The sequence below is a fragment of the Gymnoscopelus braueri genome, assembly GCF_963280865.1.
Source record: "Gymnoscopelus braueri genome assembly, chromosome: 21".
Classification (NCBI taxonomy): domain Eukaryota; kingdom Metazoa; phylum Chordata; class Actinopteri; order Myctophiformes; family Myctophidae; genus Gymnoscopelus; species Gymnoscopelus braueri.
In genome coordinates this window covers 28,786,685-28,807,627 of record NC_137623.1, presented here as the reverse complement: position 1 = coordinate 28,807,627, position 20,943 = coordinate 28,786,685, and the positions used below count along the sequence as shown (strand labels likewise).

Genomic DNA, 20,943 nt, shown 5'->3' with positions numbered 1-20,943 from the left:
ATGAGTTACAAGGTGCTGTACATTGAAACACATTACATGATAATAATAACAATAATAAAACAATATAAAAACAAAAAAACTACAGAGACATCACAAAAGAAAGTGCTTTTAAGTGCGGCTTCTTAAAATCACACTATCACACTGAGTTTCTTATAACTAAGGAAGGATTGTTTTAGGCTCCATCACCCTTAGTTTTTTAGCCAAGATTTGAGACTGTCTTGGACAGAAGACCTGTCCTACTATGAAATCCTATCCTACAGTACAATAAAATGAAGAAAACTCTGTCTGTCTGTCTGTCTGTCTGTCTGTCTGTCTGTCTGTCTGTCTGTCTGTCCATCTTCATCCACTTTCTGCTCCATGGCAAAAGTATAGTCCATATTCACAGGGCGGCCATTTTGGAATTTAACATTGCGTTGCTGTGGCAACTGGGGTGGCAACTGGGGTGGCATTTCATTGACTTAATGGCAATATGGCCGCCGTGTGAATATGGTCTATAGGGGATCCGGGACCTCACTTTGAGAACAGGTGTAATGGTTAAAAGTCTAGCAGCCTCATGTTGGACCAACTGGAGCAAGGCACAGAGCCTTGCTCCATGATTTCTTTCCAGGTCTTGAACAGGTAATACAGAATGTTTATCAATTTAAAGAAAAAATACCTTCTGTATGCGACTCAAAATGCATACTGTATGGTGGTCAAAGAAGACTCCTAGGTTTTTTGGGGCTTGCTTAAGATTAGCTGCTAAACGACCAATAAATTGTCACTTGTCAGTCTAAAAAAATTAGACTTGCTCTCAGTGCCTATAATAACCCTGGGGCACACCACAGGTCAACAGAGCATGACTGACTTTTGAAACATAATTCTCTTCATGCACACGCGTGTGTGCGTGTTTGTATGTGTGTGTGTGTGTGAGAGAGAGAGAGAGAGAGAGAGAGAGAGAGAGAGAGAGAGAGAGAGAGAGAGAGAGAGAGAGAGAGAGAGAGAGAGAGAGAGAGAGAGAGAGAGAGAGAGAGAGCGCACATATGGTAAAGAACTGTGTTTTCATAGCAGCGAAAGACTGACCTCCATTGAGTTGAATGATCCAGGATTAACCCTGTAAACCACAAGTGGTTATGCTGCAATGAGTAAGAAGTTTAACTTCAGCCCACAACACATTCTTGCTAAATACTCTGTCTTGTTCTCTCCCACACACATTATTAGCATACAATTAGAAAAATACATGACTGGTTTGAAATATCCTCAGAGGAGATGTAATCACTGTATTGATTTTGGATTCCTTCTGTAAGCTCTCCATGATGTGTGTTAAGCATCTCTCTCTCTCTCTCTCTCTCTCTCTCTCTCTCTCTCTCTCTCTCTCTCTCTCTCTCTCTCTCTCTCTCTCTCTCTCTCCCTCCCCCCCATGATGAGCAATGCATCTCTCCCACACAACTGTCTATATGCTCAGTCTGCCAAATGCTCTACCTATTCCTGTGAGACACACATTTGCGTACTTGGGGTTTGTTTGACGATAGAAGAGGAGGTGAAGCCTGCTGCCTACTCAACATGACTGATTATCCCACAAGTGGCCACTGCACCGTTGGAATAAAAACATCAACAAATGCTAAACAAAAGCTGTGAGTCATGTCGAGCATTACGCTGAACTTCACAGGGGCCCTGAGAGGGAGGGAGGGAGGGAGAGAGAGAGAGAGAGAGAAACCTGTTTCACATTTTGGTGTTTTTAGGTTTGATAATTGTGTTTTGAGATAATCCCTGGGGTGGATGGAGCCTCCGCGGCGGAAGGGAGTGGGGCAGCCATTTCCCCTGTTACAGCTAATAAACAAGGGCTAATAGTCCTCCAGGCTGGGTAATGAGTTAAAGCAGGAGCAGGGGGAAAATCGTACGCATTATGCCAAACAACTATCTTATGCCCTCTCTAGTTCCGCTACGCTACACTCAAAACTCAGCTATAGTCATTAAAAATTGTTGTGGGGGGAGACGCAAATTCCGACTGGTCAACTGCATGCATCAACATTCCTCAATTCCACATGTTTCTGTAGTTTCTACTTTTAGAGACTGGTGGGCTTACTGAGCAATAAACAAGGCAGTGTAGCTACATCTCAGGGTCGTCTACTTTGCAGAATATGGATGGGAAATTTGGTCATGTCTGAATGTCCGGCGGCCAGTGGTCATGCAGTCAGACATTCCTGTGGGGACGTCTGGTCTGTGCTTAATAAGCCTCTCAGAGTAACCTACTGAAGGAATGCTACTCGAGAATCACTGACCCTGGCCCCTTCTAACAATTTGTTTTTAATACCTTAAAGGGGAATTTCTCTTTAAAAACACTTCTGGGGTCATTTGAACATCTACTCAGACTTTAGTTTGCACGCCAGACAGTTTTTGAAGTTGCTTTTTGTAGATGTTGATATTCAATTGATCAGACACGGCCCCCTCCTAAATATCGTTAAGAACATTGTATTTTATAACGAATGAAAAAGTGAAAGATATGGTGTTAAAATACATGCTCAGTCTAATTCTTGTCCCTAGCAATGTTTGCAAACAACTACTGACAGTCGGTCTCTTTTCAGACTGTTAGTCACAGCAAAGCCCCCACTGAGCCCACCCTCACCCCCCTCTGTTTATGCCACAAATGTGGATGAGTGAGAACAAATTTGCCAAGCATTCTACTTCCAAGTTCGCCTGCCAATAGTTCCTCTAGCCAAGTCTAACCACACAGTCGCACAGCTCACTGCACATGACATTCCAATTACGGCTTTGATAGCAACCCATTTTTTGTTATTGACCATTACCTCTACCTACGTACTAGCCATCAAGCTAGTCTGGCATGTTTAGCCCATTGATTACAAGTCACGGTACAGTTGACATCACTGTCAACAATTATACAAAGTGTTCCTCGGTTTGTTCGATTTTTGAGGAAGCCCTTAGTTTCCATTCATTTCAGTACAGTAAGAATATCAACTCACAGACAGTAATCCAACCTGGTGAACTTTACAACAACTTAATTTTTTATAGTCAAAATTATGATATTGTTGCCTTAATACATTTAAAAGAGGGGATTCATTTGAAAAGTCAACCCAACGATATTCTATTGATAAACTAGTAATTTCTTCAACATTCAAGATTAATTTGACCATTGGCTCTGCATTTGGTCTGCTAATCTTCCCTCTACATCAAATCTCTTTAGGGAAATCCCACAGGCTATTTTCGGGAAATGTTCCCCAGAATAGGAATGCTAGGGTTCAAGTGGTTTTAACCAACATTGACTCAAATATTCAGTTAAGCGTGGTAACTTTTTAATGACCATGGAGAAAATGTAAACAAATGCCAAATATGAAGTAATTAAAGGGGAGATGTTTTGGTAAGATAAATGGCTTAACAGCGGTATGGTCCTTTAGTGCTTGCAAGTGGAAATCTGCATGATTATACGAACTAAGAATAATCAAATGAAAGCATGAACAAATTAAGAGAATGAATGTATGAATCAATGAATGAATGTAGGTGAGCTACTGTAGGTAAAACATCACAATTATTATCGTGTGGTCCGAAGACATGCATGTTAGCATGATCTACACTGTAGCTGAAACCTGACAGGACCATGGGGTTTTGCCTGTATCAAACGATACTAAACAGACTTGTCTCATTATCTACACCCGGCTGTCCAGTATCCTGTTCTCTGACATTCTGTATTTTCATCAGTCACCCAACAGATGTTCATAATGCTCCAGCCAAAGAGCTGAGAGAGACAAGTAAATGCAAATAGCAGTTCATCTAAATCAACGTTTCAAAATACAATATTCTTCACTTTCAGCACTTGCTATCATTTTGCAGTTTTTGGTTTTGCCTTTCCAAATTGTATTGGGAAATCGGAAACCAAACCTTTGTTTTAAAGGGAGAGACACTCATTGTTATGCAGCCAAAAGCAAAACAAGAACATTTTTTTGTTTAAAACAATTGCAGTAAAAGCTCACTCCACTAAAAATGTGTGGTTAATGTGTTTTGAAGCTTGCACATAAAGAATTTGACTAATTCTTGCACTCTGCATATCTCTAAAGCAATAATATTGCTCTAAAATAAAGGGGGGAAAACGAGAACCAATATTATGTTTTCAGATGAGCACTCACTGAAAACTATTTGACTCAGGGCACACTAACAGGGGGTGTTTGCATGGTGTGATGTCACACAAGCAAAGCCTCATCAAAGACAAGCATAAACCTGGTACTGCAGTTACTGTATGTGGCTGTCCCAAGCTGGTCTGTTGTCCAATCAGAGGCTGAGTAATATGCATGCATACCCGGTGTTTACGCTGGTCTTTGATGAGGCTTTGATTGTATGACATCACAACACGCAAACACCTTCTGTTAAGTGCCCTGAGTATGCTTTAGCGATATGCAGAGTGCAAGAAACCACTGGGGTTTTCATGGTTAAGCTTCAAAAACAGATTTACCATACAAAAACATGATTTGTGGTGGAATCGGACTTTAAATACTGCTGGTCTTACATTTGGGGGGAAAAAAAGTTATACCGTTATTTTTTTCAGGAAAGGTAAAAAAAACCCCTGATATTTACCCACAACCCATACAAGTATTGGAACCAGTTGTTTAGAAGGAAGAACTCATTCTCGTGAGATCTGCTGATTACCAAAGGCAGAGAATAAGACTTGCACTGTGCTTAACATGAAGACAAAGCTGCAGCCAGGTCAGGATGACTGTGGAGACATCAGCACGACACAAAGACATGTTGACATGTGACACTGTTCCTATGAGCTCCCTTTTCCAGTGAAATTCTACAATGTCATTTCAGATTCCATTCATTCCACAAACATGTCCTCGAAGAGCGCAAGCAATTACATTTCCTTTCTGGCTGATGCCCACAATTGCACACAGCAAACACATGTATGCACACACACACACACACACACACACACACACACACACACACACACACACACACACACACACACACACACACACACACACACACACACACACACACACACACACACACACACAAAAAGCCTTTGCACACATTCACACACAAAGATATTGTTGATATTCTTCACCCACTGCTCTCATCCGTTATTGTACAAATGGGTGTGAACACCGTCTCACACACACACGTATGCATGCGCACGCACGCACGCACGCACGCACGCACGCACGCACGCACGCACGCACGCACGCACGCACGCACGCACGCACGCACGCACGCACGCACGCACGCACGCACGCACGCACACACACACACACACACACACACACACACACACACACACACACACACACACACACACACACACACACACACACACACACACACACACACACACACACACACGATACTTTTGGTATTCTTCGCCCATTGCTCACACCCTGACTATCCAAGGAGACAAGATATTACACTCTCTCTCTCTTTCTCTCTCTCTCTCTTCTCTCTCTCTCGTCAAAGGCTTCCACCTTCAGTGTCATTGTTTTCCTTCAACTCCAGCTGCCATGGCGACGAGAGTGGAGAGAGGATGGGTTATAAATGAGAGATAGTGAAAGGGCGTGACGCACACTATGCCTGCCATTCTCATAGCATTCTGGATGAATGAACAGAGACCAACATTCTTTATACAGAATAATTAACTCATTATGATTGTCTGCTTAAAGATACCGTCCCATACAATGTAAGTTAGCCATGGTACAGTATTACGGGTGTTTTCACATTGTAGCCTATTCCTAAAAGGGTTTGACTCAGACATGGAAACCTTTTTGTCGCAGCCTATGATAACTCAAAATACATGTCTGCTTGACTCCAGTGTTTACAGACACGCTCTTGTGTATTTGTTTAGTGGTTCAGACAGACTAGGGATTTCAAAGCCAGAATAAAAATCTTTGAACCTGTAGAATCACCTTGTAAACAAAGTCAGCCAATGTTGTGACGGCTGCGACAGCGCGTCGCTCTGCAATTATATATTCTTCCCTTTGTTGAGTGAGATGAAAGTCAGGACTGTTGTGATTGTGCGTGTTCTAGAGAGAGAGCGAGAGTGTGAATATATCTCATTCTTTAACGACCGCTGTTACCAGAGAGAGGACATCAACGCCATGTCTGCTGTGAATACATTTTTAATTCATGTCTAAATTACAAAACGATTAGTGGACTCATCAAAAAGACTAGATTTGGAGCTCAGCTGAATTTCTGTCTGTTTTAAGACGGCAAGAGTTTTATGATTTGCAGACGACCTTTAATTCTGCTAAACGCTCTGGGGGCCGTGTGGCTGATGCAGACACTAGATTAAACATGAATGAACACGGGTAATTGATGACGTATTTAAGATTCACTCCAAGACTTAAGTCTAATGAGCACTCCCTCAGCCTGAGCATACTAGTTCTTCCAACAAGCTCAGAGGCACTGACGGAAATCGAAGTTGAAATGGAAGAGGCCAGACAGACAACAAACTCTCCTTCGTCAATGACAAGATGCACAAATTGCATCTCTGCTTATTCCAGATTTTTCCCATCCGCTGTCTTCTCTTTTTCCACCTGAGTGGAAAGAATGAACGGCCACTGTCTGAGGCTCACGTCTCCCTGCCTCACTTCAATAAAATGTTAACAAAGCGGCCGAGCTCGGGGAGGGGGGGAAAGAAAAGTGATAAAGCACTTTAGAGGAGGTATTGATTTGGAATCGGACCCCTCTGCCTGCACATGGATGCATCAATGCGGTCGGGGGAGACATTCTGTGTCTGAAATTCTCAGATGGGGATTATTATCTACACCAGGGTTCTCAAACCTTTTATTTTATTTTGCCTTATTTGAACCCTATTTCAAACAATTCTCAAGGACCACCACCTCACCCCACCCACCTCACCACAACAGCAGCCTATACAGTATTTAGTACAACAGTCATTTGTATATTTAGAAGCTGGTACAAACAACATGTATGCAAATGAGACAACAATCAAAGGGTATGTATTTTTGGACCACCTGTGGTTACGCTGTTAGTCTGTGGAGCACTGGTTGAGAAACCATTATCTACACCAGTGGTTCTCAAACTTTTTCAAGTCAAGGACCCCCAAATTGATATGTATTTGGCTGCGGACCCACATCTGAAAATAGTTTGTGCCAGGGACCCCCAAAAGAGAAGATTCATGTTAAAAAAAAAAAAAAAATCCACCGATTCCAAACATTTTCGATATTTTTCTTCAGAAAAAAAATCTTCAGAAATAGCAGATGTACAAGCTCCCGCGCTGCGAGCTTGTAGATCTGCTATTTTTTAATAGAAAACGTATATATGGATAAAGTTGTTAAAATGATTGTGATGCTATATTAACTACTTTCGCTGGGGACCCCCAGAAACCCCCCTAAGGACCCCTGGGGTCCCCACTTTGAGAACCAATGATCTACACGACCCGGGTGCATGCACGGACAGGGGGATGAGCTCCTCCCCGCACTTTGGCAACATTTAAGGATGTCAATTTTACATTCGCCTAAAACCGAAAAAGGTTTCGGGGCACGACAACAGCAACTAAGTATAAATCGGGCATAACTCTAACTCTACTAAACCCTAAACCTAACCTCTAATTGACTAATCCTAACCTGAATCTTTTCCTAATTGTGAATCTAACTCTCCCCATCTTTTTAACCTTAAAAACATCAATTTCTCAGGAAAAGGGTCTTCTCAATGTCTATTTTGTCCAATTTTACTATATTTGTGGGGACATAATTGTCCTCACAAGTATAGTAATTCAAGTACGCACGCACGCACGCACACACACACACACACACACACACACACACACACACACACACACACACACACACACACACACACACACACACACACACACACACACACACACACACACACACACACACACACACACACACACACACACACACACACACATGCATAATTACCATGTGTACAAGAATACACGCTCATACATCAACACATGTGTACACACACATCATGTAGCACACACAGACATAAACAGAGCAGATGGCTGGTGCTCTTCAGTGTCGGGCAGCCTGGCGTGCCAAACAGAGAGCTGGATGGCAAAGCGTTCACACAGACGCACCAGGGAGCCCATTGGCTGTGACAACACAAGCTCACTTTCCATCAGCAGCCCTCTCATATTTATGGCCTCAAACTGCTAAGTAAATACAGCCACATAACTGGCTTAATCGAGCTTGGTTACTTAGCACACACTTACAGCCTAAACACACATCCACATAAACTAGGGCCGGGCGATATAAACTTCAAATAAATCAAGATTATTTCAAACGTTTGTCTCGATTACGGTTAACGTGTCGTAATAATAAAAAGCTTGTAGATCGGCCGTTTTCGCTATTGTTCTACAACGAAGCATAATACAGGGTTAATAGGTTCATCAGACTAATCGATCTAGTCGATTATACAAAATCTATTCAATTTTTTTTCGCATCGATTAGTTGATATATAAGAAATAAAAGATAATTGTTTAAAAAAACTGCTTCAATTATTCAATTAACCTACATGAGCAAGATTAAGTCCGTTATTTGTTCAAAATGCCGGTTTCGATATATTTTCAGTTAATTGCCCAGGCCCTAACATGCACACACATACGATATGGGAACCATCTCTCCATACTGTAAGTGGCAGATTAATATCCACTTGTTTTCCATTTTCAGTGAGATTGCACTGTAAACCCACATCCTGCCATAGTCACTTATGAGCCACCACTATCCATTTGACACGGGTTGGGGATACGGCACGTGTATGGCTTTTCCTCTGTGACTCACTTTTGAGATGGCAATGTACAAATCCCATTACATCCATGCCCTGCAGACAGGAATATGTTTCAATTAGGCGAGGGGGGGGGGGGGAATTAGCCAGGGAGCCAATGGTGGGATCCGATGTTCACAATTGTTGGATTTATTATCCAACCGCATTCATCAATTTGAGCTACGAGTCATTTAGCCGGCGTGTCATAATCTAGATAATCATTCACAGCCGGGGCTGCGGGGGGCTCCTCAAATCACACACACGCACACGCACACGCACACACGCGCGCACACACACACACACAAGCACACGCGCACACACACACGCGCGCACACACACACACACACAAGCACACGCACACACACACACACACACACACACACACACACACACACACACACACACACACACACACACACACACACACACACACACACACACACACACACACACTCACACAAACCAATATCCTGGCTGTTTCATTTTACCCAGAGAGTGTAAAAATGGACCCATGAGCATCACCGCGTCACAAATGACCTGTCTTTCTCACGCACACAGTGTGACAACATCTACACTGCAGTTAGAGCAGATGGGATGTTATGAGGAGGAGAAAGGACTTCCATTTTTTTCCACAAGGTCAACGAGCTGGCTGTCACAGAGAATCAGCGTCAGACGTGGTGACGGACGCTCAAGGCACAGCTGCCGATAGGGAGCCGGAACCATTGAGAAAGACACTGCATGTCAATTTTATGTCCACCACCGAATGCTCAATGTTCTAACCACATGCCTATAGAACTAGTATAGAACCCTGGAGGGTATCGGTCAATAGGGTTTAATTAGATCATTTACACTCTCAGAGTTAAATTAACTACTGTGGACAACATGTTGAAAGTTGCTCTTATACTGTGACTTGAAGGACTTGAGTAAATAAGATGCATTTCAAATAAGCTGCAGAAGTAGGCCTGTTATTGCTGTGGTCAGGAAGTAGATTATTATTAGGCTCATGTAAACATGTAACTATTTTGAATTAAGAGGTCACCCAAACCTCCATGAAATTGATGCATATAAAGTCTTTGTTTGAGTAAAAACAACAACAAAAAAAGACATCCTCAAGAGGAATGTCATCATAAAATAAATAGCTTTGGTTTGTTAAATAAAACATCCAACTTGTTTGTCCATTTCGTAGACTCCGGTCCATTCGGGTGTCCTGCCAAGGAAAGCAGGGCTTCCTGAATTACAGCCGTTTTTCTTTCTCTCACTTAAGTCTCCGTAAGCTCCTTGTGAATAAACAAAGTGCATCAGTCCAAATGGAACGTCAGCCTCCAGCCATCTTGCCAGTAGTCTTGGTGAAACTCCACATGTGCAACAACAACAGCCCATTCACATCCAGAAGTGGAATGTTCTCGCCTATGTGAGATGACTAACCACTGTCTGCTACCCTCCCCTCCCCTGCACACGTTGTGAATCATTTAAGATCCTTTTGTAGCTCTTTTTTCCAAATTTTGTCACGTAAGATGGTGAATAGGGGACAGTAAAATGTATGGTACTGTATACGCTATGAGTTTGGACTGAACCGGAAATTAAAGCATTTTATAATTTCCCACAATATTTGCTTTTTCACAGCAGCAGATGTTTTTAATCCTGGTGGAAGACAATTCCTTGAGGCTCAAAGACATTAGGCTGTAGTCTCTCTCTCTCTCTCTCTCTCTCTCTCTCTCTCTCTCTCTCTCTCTCTCTCTCTCTCTGTCTCTCTGTCTCTCTGTCTCTCTCTCTCTCTCTCTCTCTCTCTCTCTCTCTCCCTTTCTCTGTCTCTTAGTCTGTCTCCCCCTCTCTCTCTCTCTCTCTCTCTCTCTGAGTCTCTCTCCCTCTCTCTCTCTCTCTGAGTCTCTCTCTCCCTCTCTCCCTCCCTTTCTCTCTCTATCTCTCTCTCTCTCTCTCTCTCTCTCTCTCTCTCTCTCTCTCTCTCTCTCTCTCCCTCTCTCTGAGTCTCTCTCTATCTCTCTCTCTCTCTCTCTCGCTCTCTCTCTCCCTCTCTCTGAGTCTCTCTCTCACTCTTTCCATCCAGTAATACACCTTTGCACAGGATGCCTATTCATCGCCTACTTCCCTCGTCAGGAGATGTATTAGTCACGGCATGTTTTGTTTTACGGGCCAAATAAATGTTCACACAGACTTGTTCACTCTCGATCTGGAGCCTCGAATCGGCCTGTCAAAACAATGCACAAATGTCCTACAAAATATTGACTTTTCTCAGCTATTCACCGGCAGCTTGGTACATATCGTAGCATGCACAGAGCAGCACACTGTGCGTCTGACTTGATTTGGGTACAGTAGCTGACATCTGGAAATTTGAGTTGAGACGTATTACACAAGTGTGCCATGGCTCACTCAGCATTACTGCACTGGATGAACAGTGAGAGTTGCTCTTGTATTCTAAGTTTACTCGAAAAGGTATAATTACTATAATTGTAAAAGTGCTGACTGCTAAAGTGTTTGCATCAGTGGAAGAGCTGAAGGGTAAACAGGTACTGCACGTGAACATTGAAAGAGGCACTCATCTCCAGCATCAAGCTCAGGGACATTAAGGGGCAAATGAGCTGCATGCATTATGCAACACTTCTTCAGGGTACTACGGAAACACAAACTGCCAATTTTGTTTCATTTATTGTCAACAGAGGTTTACATTTTCAATCACTGTTCACATAACATCTCTTTCAAGCCCCCTCCCATCTCTCTCTCTCACACTCTCTCTCTCTCTCTCACACACACACACACACACACACGCACGCACGCACGCACGCACGCACGCACGCACGCACGCACGCACGCACACTCATTTCTCTCTCTATCTCTATCTCTATCTCTCTCCCTCTCTTACACACATACTGTAGACACACACACACACACACACACACACGTTCACAGGCTCTGGCAGCAGTTACGGCGCAGGCATAAAGTGGAAAATGACCCTCATACCCCATCCTGCGTTAATGTGGGGGTGGAGGGGGTGGATTTGGGGCGGTTTTTGGGGGAGGCCCTTCAGATGTCTGACATGTTTCTGCAGGACCGCAGGCCGCGTGCTGGCGCAGAGCACTAGCTTGCGGTGGGCTGTTTGTCTGTGTGATGCTGGCATGGCCTCCCATTCCCGTGCATCTGGTCCCCATTAGCCGAGCCGAGAGTATAAAGCAAGGAGGCGACGGGGGCCCGGGACCACTGCATTGACTGCTTGGATCATGGGGCTTACTATATGGTTGTGTGTGCTTTGCCTGCAGGCTGGCCTGCTGTCACACGCCCTGGACTGTTCTGGGCCCACCGCAGGGGAGGACTGTGTCAGTAAACAGACCACAGGTGGACAGGTAAAGAGTGTACTTTTTTTTTACATACGTGGTTTAAATTGTAATGGTTGTATAATGTGATGGCAGTGAAGTATCCTATCCTATCGACGCTGCGTCAAAGTTATTGCAAGAGACACTGCTGCTGGGTTTTCTCATTTGAACCTGATACAGCACAGGTAATTTGAACTATCATAATGGTTACATGTTACATATACCACTGACTTGTGCCAGTGGACAGGCTATTAAACCTGTACAGTATGACTCCATCACGCTTGAAAAAGAACCAAATCTGAATGATGAAAGCTATGAAAAGCTAAAAAGCAATTTCTGTAATGCAAGTGGGCAGAACGCAGTAAGTTATGACTGCTGTCATCAGTTTAGCTGAGCTGCGCTGATGTTAGACTTGGCCCTGGAGTCCGAGAGTGGAAAGTGAAGTTGATTTTAAATTTTATGGAGCAAGTATTTTATAGTTAATTTGAGCGTATCAGTAAAACTCACAACGGGAGGGTCAAGTTGCTGTGGCTGCTTCCGAGAGGTCAGTTGTGACCACACAGCAGACGTCTAGTGCAAAAAAAAAAAAAAAAGGTTCTCAACCTGTGGGCCGGGTCCCACTGGTGGGCCACGAGGGCATTGCAAGTGGGCCCCCAAATACTTGCCAAACAAGATTTTTATGTTAATATAACGTTAACTCATTAAGACCTGAGGCCGATTCTACAAATGCCTTCAAATTTTTTCATAATTCAAAATTATTATTATTCAAAGTTCAAACACTTTCAAGATTTTTCAAGAAAATTCAAAAATAGCAGATGTACAAGCTACGACCTTGTATATCTGTTATTTTTGAATAGCCAACGCTAAAATCCGGTTTGAATGGGTTAATATTTAAAAATAATAATAATAATATGACCTGGTATTTTTGCTGTAAAACCTTAAAAATGTGTTTTCATTGTGATACAGATAAATAGCAACTTAATTTATACTATGTTGGTTCCATCGATCCAAGCCGGAACGCAATCGATTGATTGAATAAAATTTCACGTGTCGGGCTGAGAACCACTGAGTTAGACTATACAGACATCTTCCCATTTGCACTTGACGTCTGCTGTGGTCACAACTGACCTCTTGGAAGCAGCCACAGCAACTTGACCTTCCATTGTGAGTTACTGATACTGTACGCTCAAATTAACTATAATACTTCACTTAGGAGTTAAGTGGTCATCAGATATGTGGGCCAGCCGACATTTTCAAGATTTTCAAGAGGGCCCTAGCTAATCCAGAAAAGGTTGAGAACCACTGGTCTAACTATTTATTTCTTAACCAACAAACACAGAGAAGTATCATTTCCTTTCCGGTCAGAAGAAACAAAGTCTCATTGTAATGGGTTTTGCAGCCACGATGCCACCGCACCAAAAATAAAGCCCTCTGTGGAACAAACTCCTTTCTGCTCCCTTTTAGCTTTTCATGTGGCCGCCGGGCCTGTTATACTTTATACTTGCGGTGGACATTTTTCTGCGGACAGGACTTCGTGTTCTGTCCAAAGTAATCATCCTCATATGGACAACAGAGCCCGACAGCTGTAGGAGGCGAGAGGAGCAATTCCACGCACACATGAAAGAGTATGGTGTGGGAACTCTGTTCCATCCGAGGGAACTCTGCGAGGCGTTTGGGCGGCAGCATGTGTTTTTCTCTCCTATGTTTATTTGTAATTGTATTATAGCATGCACAATTATGCACTTCAGATGTGGTTGGAACTAACTGATACCCCGGGGCAGGCAGCATCTTCCCAAAAGCTGTCATTCCCTGCATTTTGGTTTAATTCAACGCCAAGTTTATTTTGTCTTTGCACTTTTTCCCACGAAGGTCACTTGTAATAATGGAACAGAATACATTAAGGGAGTAATTTATGGCACTCGTCAACACATAACGCCTACTACAGCAGAAAAAACAAATGGACTGTGGCAAGTTTTGATGAGAGTTGTTTCGCATAATAAGCTGGTGAAAAAAAAAGAACATGCTGTGTGTGGCTCAATGTAATTAAGGAAAGAGAACTAGTTTATAATATAATGTTGCTGTGTTTGCTCAGTGCAGAAGAAATACAGTTCCTTGTGTACTCACTTGTACTGTTGGGACATGTCAGAGAGGACAATATGAACAGATCTATGTGGGCCTACAGGGAAAATGGACACCATTTAGACCCGTCTGTCAGGAAGCTTTTCATTCTGTGGAATCGAAACTATTTATATGAATAGTTACTGAATTGTGAAATATCTAGGCCAGCGCCACGAGGTTCCATATACACGGCAGACCTTTGTTGTAACAACTGACACCGGCAATTTCTCATTTCACAATACGAGCACAATTGGGACACCATTGCAGTATGCGGATATTCATCATGTCATGTAAAATCATTGGTTCTCAAAGTGGGCTGGGGGGGGGGGTACCAGGGGGTCCCCAGCAAAATTAGTTAATATAGCGTCACAATCATTTTAACCACTTGAACCATTCTTTTATACTTTAGCTATTCAAAAATAGCAGATATACAAGCTCATAGCGCGGCACTTCGTGCCGCGCTATGAGCTTGTAGATCAGCTATTTTTGAAAAATCCCTGGCACAAAATATTTTTGAGATGGGGGGGGTCCGCAGCCAAATACATTTTGTATGTCCTTGACATGAAAAAGTTTGAGAACCACTGATGTAGATTAAATGAATCATAATTCTGTATGGGAATACAAGCCGTATACTGGTGGTGTATACTGTCACTCTACTGACACTTTCTTCTTTCTCTTTGCTCAGCCTGATGATGACCTGAATCCACAGAGGGCGTCGTCTCCCCTGGTACGTGGTTAGTGGTACCAGTAATGTTTACTGTGCACGAGGACATCCTTCACACTACTGACACTCAAAGTCCATTTTTACACTTTTTCACCGGGAAGTCATCCCAGTGTATATTAGTATAGTGGTTCTCAACCTGTGGGTCGGGACCCCCCGGGGGGGCCCCCACATGATTTTGGGGGGGGTCTCCAGATGACAGTGAAGTGACAATTTAAGGACTTTTAAGACCTTTTTAATATAAAAAATATATAAGAAATTAAATGAAAAAAGACCATTACTGCGTCAAAAGTAATCAACAAACTTTACTATAAAAACTGGTCAAACGTTGGCCAAACATTTTGAAAATAGTTGATCTACAAGCTCACACCACCTCGCGCTGTGAGGCGTTGTGAGCTTGTAGATCGGCTATCTTCATAATATTTGTCTGTGGAACCGAGTCAAACTAAATGTAATACCTCAACTCAAATATGATTATTTTGGGGGGTCGCGGCCTGAAAAGGTTGAGAACCACTGTATAATAATTGACGAAACACTACAATTTTAATGATAATATAACATTAATATAAAAGGAGGAGAAAAAATGTCACAGTATTTTTTCTTGAGTTTTCTTTGTGATGCCGATAAATAGGAACTTAAACTACATTATAGTTCCATTTGATCTAAGCCACAACACAGTCAATTGATTGACCATTAAAATAAACTAATTGAAAATGCGCACGGCCCACCCACCTGACCACTCAACACTGCTGCCGTGTTAAGTGGTCAGATGGGTGGGCCACGAACGCTTTGGAGATGTTCAAGTGGGCCTGAATGATCCATTTAAGGTTGAGAACCACTGTACTGCTGTACCATGTTGGCCACAAGAGTCACCTGATTGGTTTCAAGTGTTTTCCTGTCAGATACTGAATAATGTTGTATCGTGTGTAAACTACTGCTGGGCCGGGGCTACTAAAACATGCATTCATTTAGTAATTATGGCAACTATTTATAACAGACGCAAACCTCTCTGTTATCAACATGAGAGGAAAATAGCTGTTATTTCTCCAGTTACAGTAATGAACTGTATCTTGAGAGCCATTAATTGAGCTATATGCCCCTACACTGTATCTTGAGAGCCATTGATTGAGCTGGCTAGGACCCTGCAGACAGCTACCACAATACATTTACTACAATGCCCTAATTGGCAACGTGACACTTATTCTTTCTCACAGTGACAATACATTTATTATGTGGGTCGATAGCAGCAACCCATTTATGCCTAGATCGATGACAGGCGCAGGGAAAGGGCTGGGCCACTAGCAATAGTAATTCTGCCATTTTCAATAGAACAGTAGGGAACAGAAAGGAATGGAAGGGAAAACAACCCCTGTCTAATGAGTGAATTAAGGATTTACACAAAAGAGATGCATAAAAGGTGTTAATGAGAATGAGAGTTAATGGAATATTTAGCCACAGGTTGTTTCATTCTGTGCTTTTCGTTTTGTAGAGTCCATTCAGAATTAAGAGGCATGTGGAGCGGAGGGGTCCCACCCACCTGAGCCAGTTCAACCTTCCTGGGTCGTTCTCTGCCAAAGGATTCCCCAACACGCTCATCCAGGTAAGACAGCTGCAGACACATAGCCAGGGCAGGAGGCAGAGCTGGGGAGAAACCGCATACATACATACAGTATACCGGTAGATCGTTGGCTAACGTCAAAGTTCCCAAATTGTGTGTATATCTCACAGTGCTTCTCAAACGGTGAGGCGAGGCACACTGGGATATTGGGCCAAACACATGGCCTTGGGATATTGTGACAAACACATTATCCTTTGTGCGTACTGATTTTACCCAATACAATATATATATCCACCTCTTTCAACTCATGGCGCCCCTATTTTGGGCATGTCATAGGTGAAAATTTTCCATTTTAATTAAATGTTTTTTGGGGGGTTTTTTTCACACAAATTTTCAAAAGGGAAAATAGGAGATCTACAGTACATGTTCACAACGCTTCACATTGTGATGTGCTGTGAGCTTGTAGATCGGCTATGTTCACTTGCCCATTGATGTGAGTTGTACACCAACATTTTGAAAAGAATAAGAAATGAAGTGAGATCAGGGATGGGGAAAGACAATACAGGCCTGCAGATGGAATTAAACCAGTGACATTGTGATATCTGTAAATGGTCGACGCAATACGGTTCAGATACACACGCACCGCCAGTTGTACTGAAGCAATGCAGAAAGGGGGAAAGATGGAAAGAGAAAAGGGACAATCAGAAAGAAGAGTGGAGAGCAACAGGGGACAGATATGAAAGACAGAAAGTACAGTTGGTCCATTTTGATATGACAAAACACCATGGGATTACGTGAAATACATAAATGGATCCCAATTACACTATGTATATGGTGGTGATCTTATAAGAGCACATGCCCTCTAACTAATACTGTAGCTTTCATTCTAATTCAGCGTGCGTCCGTGCGTCCGTGCGTGCATACCTGCATGCGTGCCTGCGTGCGTGCGAGTGTATATGTTCGAGGAGATCTCCCAATAAAATATGAATTTTTATACTGATGGTTTTCACAACGTGTGCACTGCACGTCCACCGTCTAAGGGTGTGTGTGTGTGTGTGTGTGTGTGTGTGTGTGTGTGTGTGTGTGTGTGTGTGTGTGTGTGTGTGTGTGTGTGTGTGTGTGTGTGTGTGTGTCTGTGGCGTTTCAGGCGGAGAGGGCCAGAAGACATCTGCCGCAGTCCATCAATAAGAGGAAGCACAAGCGCAAATCCCGTGTGGGCTCCTTCTCTCTCCTTAGCAACGATAAAAGCACCCCCCTACAGGTGGGTTCCTATGGTAACGCCATACGTACGGGTACAGCTAGGGGACAGCTGCAATTGTGTGTATGGGGGGGGGGGGGTGTTACAAATGGACCAGGGGTCATTGCAGGGGTTTCGTCACACACATAGACCTATCATATACAAGGGGACTCCTAATGTGCCATAGTGTCTATGGCACATTAGGTGCTACACATTTTAAAATGCTATACTTTCTGCAGTAATTCAATCTGTGTCCTAGCTATTCTGAAGAAAACCTGGCGACTGGCATTTTAAAAAGAAAATCTTATCAGCACAGTCAGTGCTTTCATCTCACACTACTTGAACAAATTAAGAACATTATAGTTCTTCATTATTCATTTATTTATTTCTAAAATAAATATTTTGCCAAGGACATGGACAAGCCTTGTCCCGGACACATTTGAAGTTGATGACCCGTGAAATGGAACGTAAAACGGACCAACCATTTGGGTAAATGTTTTATGCTCTCAGAGCATAAAAAAAACAGAGGATTTTACTGTGTGAATGTGAAGGAAGTGTTGTGTTTTCTGTGCTCGCCGACTGTGCTTGACGACTAGAATATGTTTGAGAAAACATGTTCTCATTCAGCGTGCAAGCCAGCAGTGTGAGTAGGCAATTTGACGTGCTGTGCTGTGTGAGTTCTGATCTGTAAAGTCTGTGAGTGACTACCGTTGCTTTACTCATCTGACAGAATTGTCACATACTGTAAGTGTATTTTGCTGGTCTGACATTGCATCGGAATATCCTTCTAGGTCGTCCGAGCCAGAAGACAGGTGAAGAGCCAGCCGCCTAAAAAGGCGCATGCCGGGGCGTACTCTATACTGGTGAGACATCCTAAGTTATCTCTTTCCATTGGGTCACATCTGTTTGTTACACAAAGTCCACTTTCATGGTTTGGAGGATTCCATTCAAAATGTTGTCACCAATGTAGTTAACCACTTGGACTAGCATCTCTATTATGGGGCAAATATTTGCCAAAAATAGAAAATCTATAAGCTTATAATGTGCTTATAGATCAGCTATTTTTAGCGAAGAGATTTGAAGCAGAGGGAAATAGTAGCGGACCGACTAGTATAGAGCCCTGAGGGACCCCGGTCAACTAAGTATATACTGTAGGTGTAGGGTTTAATCAATTAAAACCGGGAAAGCATATCATTTTGGGGGTGTTCACATGAAAATGTTTGAGCACCACTGATTTAGCAACATAAGTTGTTCAGAAGGCTGTCAGGATTTAGAAGACATTTTTAGAATCGGCCTCAGGTCTTGGTTTAAGCAGTTAAAATATGGACTTCCAACTATGGATGGGGACCTAAACTGGTTTGAGACCCTACCTCTCATGCAGGAAAATGGTAGCAATCTGTTTTGATTAGCCCGAGTCCAATGAAATGAGCCAGACTTCTGTTCAGTATCTAACTGACATGTCGAATGCTCTCCAGGGAGATGTTACGCAGAACGATGGGACGCTGAACGACAGACCCAAGAGGAGTACAAGAAGAGGAGGAAAAGGGCGAAGGAGACCTGTCAAGAAGGATGTTTGTTAACAATAACTGTTTGTTTTATTTAATTGGGCAAAGCCCAGCTGGGTTCTAAAATAAATCAAATTGAATGTAAAAATAACAGAGGGATCCCAAATGGGCTTGTAGAACTGCTATTTTTGCATTTACAAATAATTACGAATTTTGACAAACAAAAATATCCAACATTTACAGTCGACATTTCCCAAAAGGAAATGCGCGTATTTAATTCAGTCTGATGGGGAAATCATCATCGAGCAAATCGAACCCAAACAAAGCCTGGTTTGTTTGTATGTTCACAACTGGATTCTGTCAAGATTACAAGTACTACCTGTAAACTGTAGAGCAATCCAAACCTATTGACCAAACAACCTGAACCTATTAAAGAGTGATGTGCACATTTTCTTTTTTCAAAGGCTATTACTTTAAAATGATACGGTAGAAATGTTGGAGTTTGATCGGTTCAAAACATCTTGCCATGTGTGTCCGCTCTTACTGTTTCAACTGTATGCAAGCTAACATTTATAAGCCAGTCTGGAAACATATTGATACTTTTTTACATATTATTTCAAGCGTCTAATATATACCTGCATGTATGTACTTCTACACCTCAAAGGATTCCATTTCTTGGACTCAACGAACTTGTTTTAAAATATTTTATCAGAGAACTTTTTTTCCTCTTCTATGAACTCATGATTTAAGATTGAGGGTATATTTTTGCAGAAATATTTCTTTTATGAGAAGTTTGTTTGTATCAGATCTCAATAAAGTTTTAGTCAAGGCGACTGGTGGAAAAATATTGTACTGTCTTTAAATTTTAAGATATTAGCACTTAAATTGTATAACAGTATTGGGGGAAAAACAGTGGTTCTCAATAATTTGTATCAGGGACCCCATACAAGATTTGTGTTAAAATGTTTCAAAAGTATTCAAAATTATTTCAATAATTTTTTCAAATCGCATCGCACACAATGTGTCGCAATGTGACATGTTGTGAGCTTGTAGATTGGCTATTTTCAAATAGCCAATGCATTAAACTGATGTTGATGCTACATTAACACATTTTGCTGGGTACCCCGTGGAGCCCCGTCAAGGACCACTGGGGGTCCCTGGAGCCCACTTTGAGAACCACTGTTCTACCATTTTATTTGAGGCGATTTAGAAACTGCATGCCTGTCTCAGTAGCAGCTTAACACATTTTCCCTCCCTCTCTCCCAGAATCACACCATACGTTTCCCACGCATGGGTCGACGAACGTGCCAGGACTTTGATTCAGAAAATGAAGGATTAGAGAGGGTGTAAATAGCACTGAGCAAATAACAGATGGAAAAGTGGTGCAGGTATAGCGAATGCCCAGTGCTTGGCTGACAGACGGGCAGGGTAAACCAGCAGGAACCATGCCCAGTAATCCATTAGCCACTTAACCACTTAAACGTTTAACCACAAAAATGGTCTAAATTATTTCGAAAATAACAGATCTACAAGCTCACAACACGTCTCACCGACACATTGTGAGCTTGTAGATTTGCTATTTTCGAAGAAGAAAAAACAACTCTATCTTCCAATATATTTCTTTATTTATTATAATGACATGTCCAAAATTGAGACGACATGCAGGGTTAAAGTGGTTAACAGACTGAGGGCAATTAGCTAGTGGGAAAGAGAAGGAAAGAAAATAGAATTAAAATATAGTG

The 20,943-nt window shown here is 42.4% G+C and overlaps 1 protein-coding gene across 1 annotated transcript; it reads left to right on the top strand.

The window, feature by feature from the left end:
• The first annotated feature begins 11,814 nt into the window (after positions 1-11,814).
• Positions 11,815-20,100, top strand: LOC308077170 (uncharacterized protein). The gene is made up of 6 exons (XM_080417764.1): positions 11,815-12,092; positions 14,866-14,907; positions 16,391-16,501; positions 17,607-17,720; positions 18,488-18,559; positions 19,172-20,100. Exons 1-6 carry the CDS (start codon positions 11,970-11,972, stop codon positions 19,274-19,276), a joined length of 567 nt encoding a protein of 188 aa, XP_080273890.1. The 5' UTR covers positions 11,815-11,969; the 3' UTR covers positions 19,277-20,100.
• Positions 20,101-20,943: the final 843 nt, after the last annotated feature.

Excerpts from the sequence above, each read along its gene's own strand:
- LOC308077170 (XM_080417764.1), top strand. The coding sequence starts at position 11,970 with ATGGGGCTTACTATATGGTTGTGTGTGCTTTGCCTGCAGGCTGGCCTG. Across the intron at positions 17,721-18,487 it reads ATAAAAGCACCCCCCTACAG|GTCGTCCGAGCCAGAAGACA; the intron begins GTGGGTTCCTAT and ends ATATCCTTCTAG. Across the intron at positions 18,560-19,171 it reads CCGGGGCGTACTCTATACTG|GGAGATGTTACGCAGAACGA; the intron begins GTGAGACATCCT and ends AATGCTCTCCAG.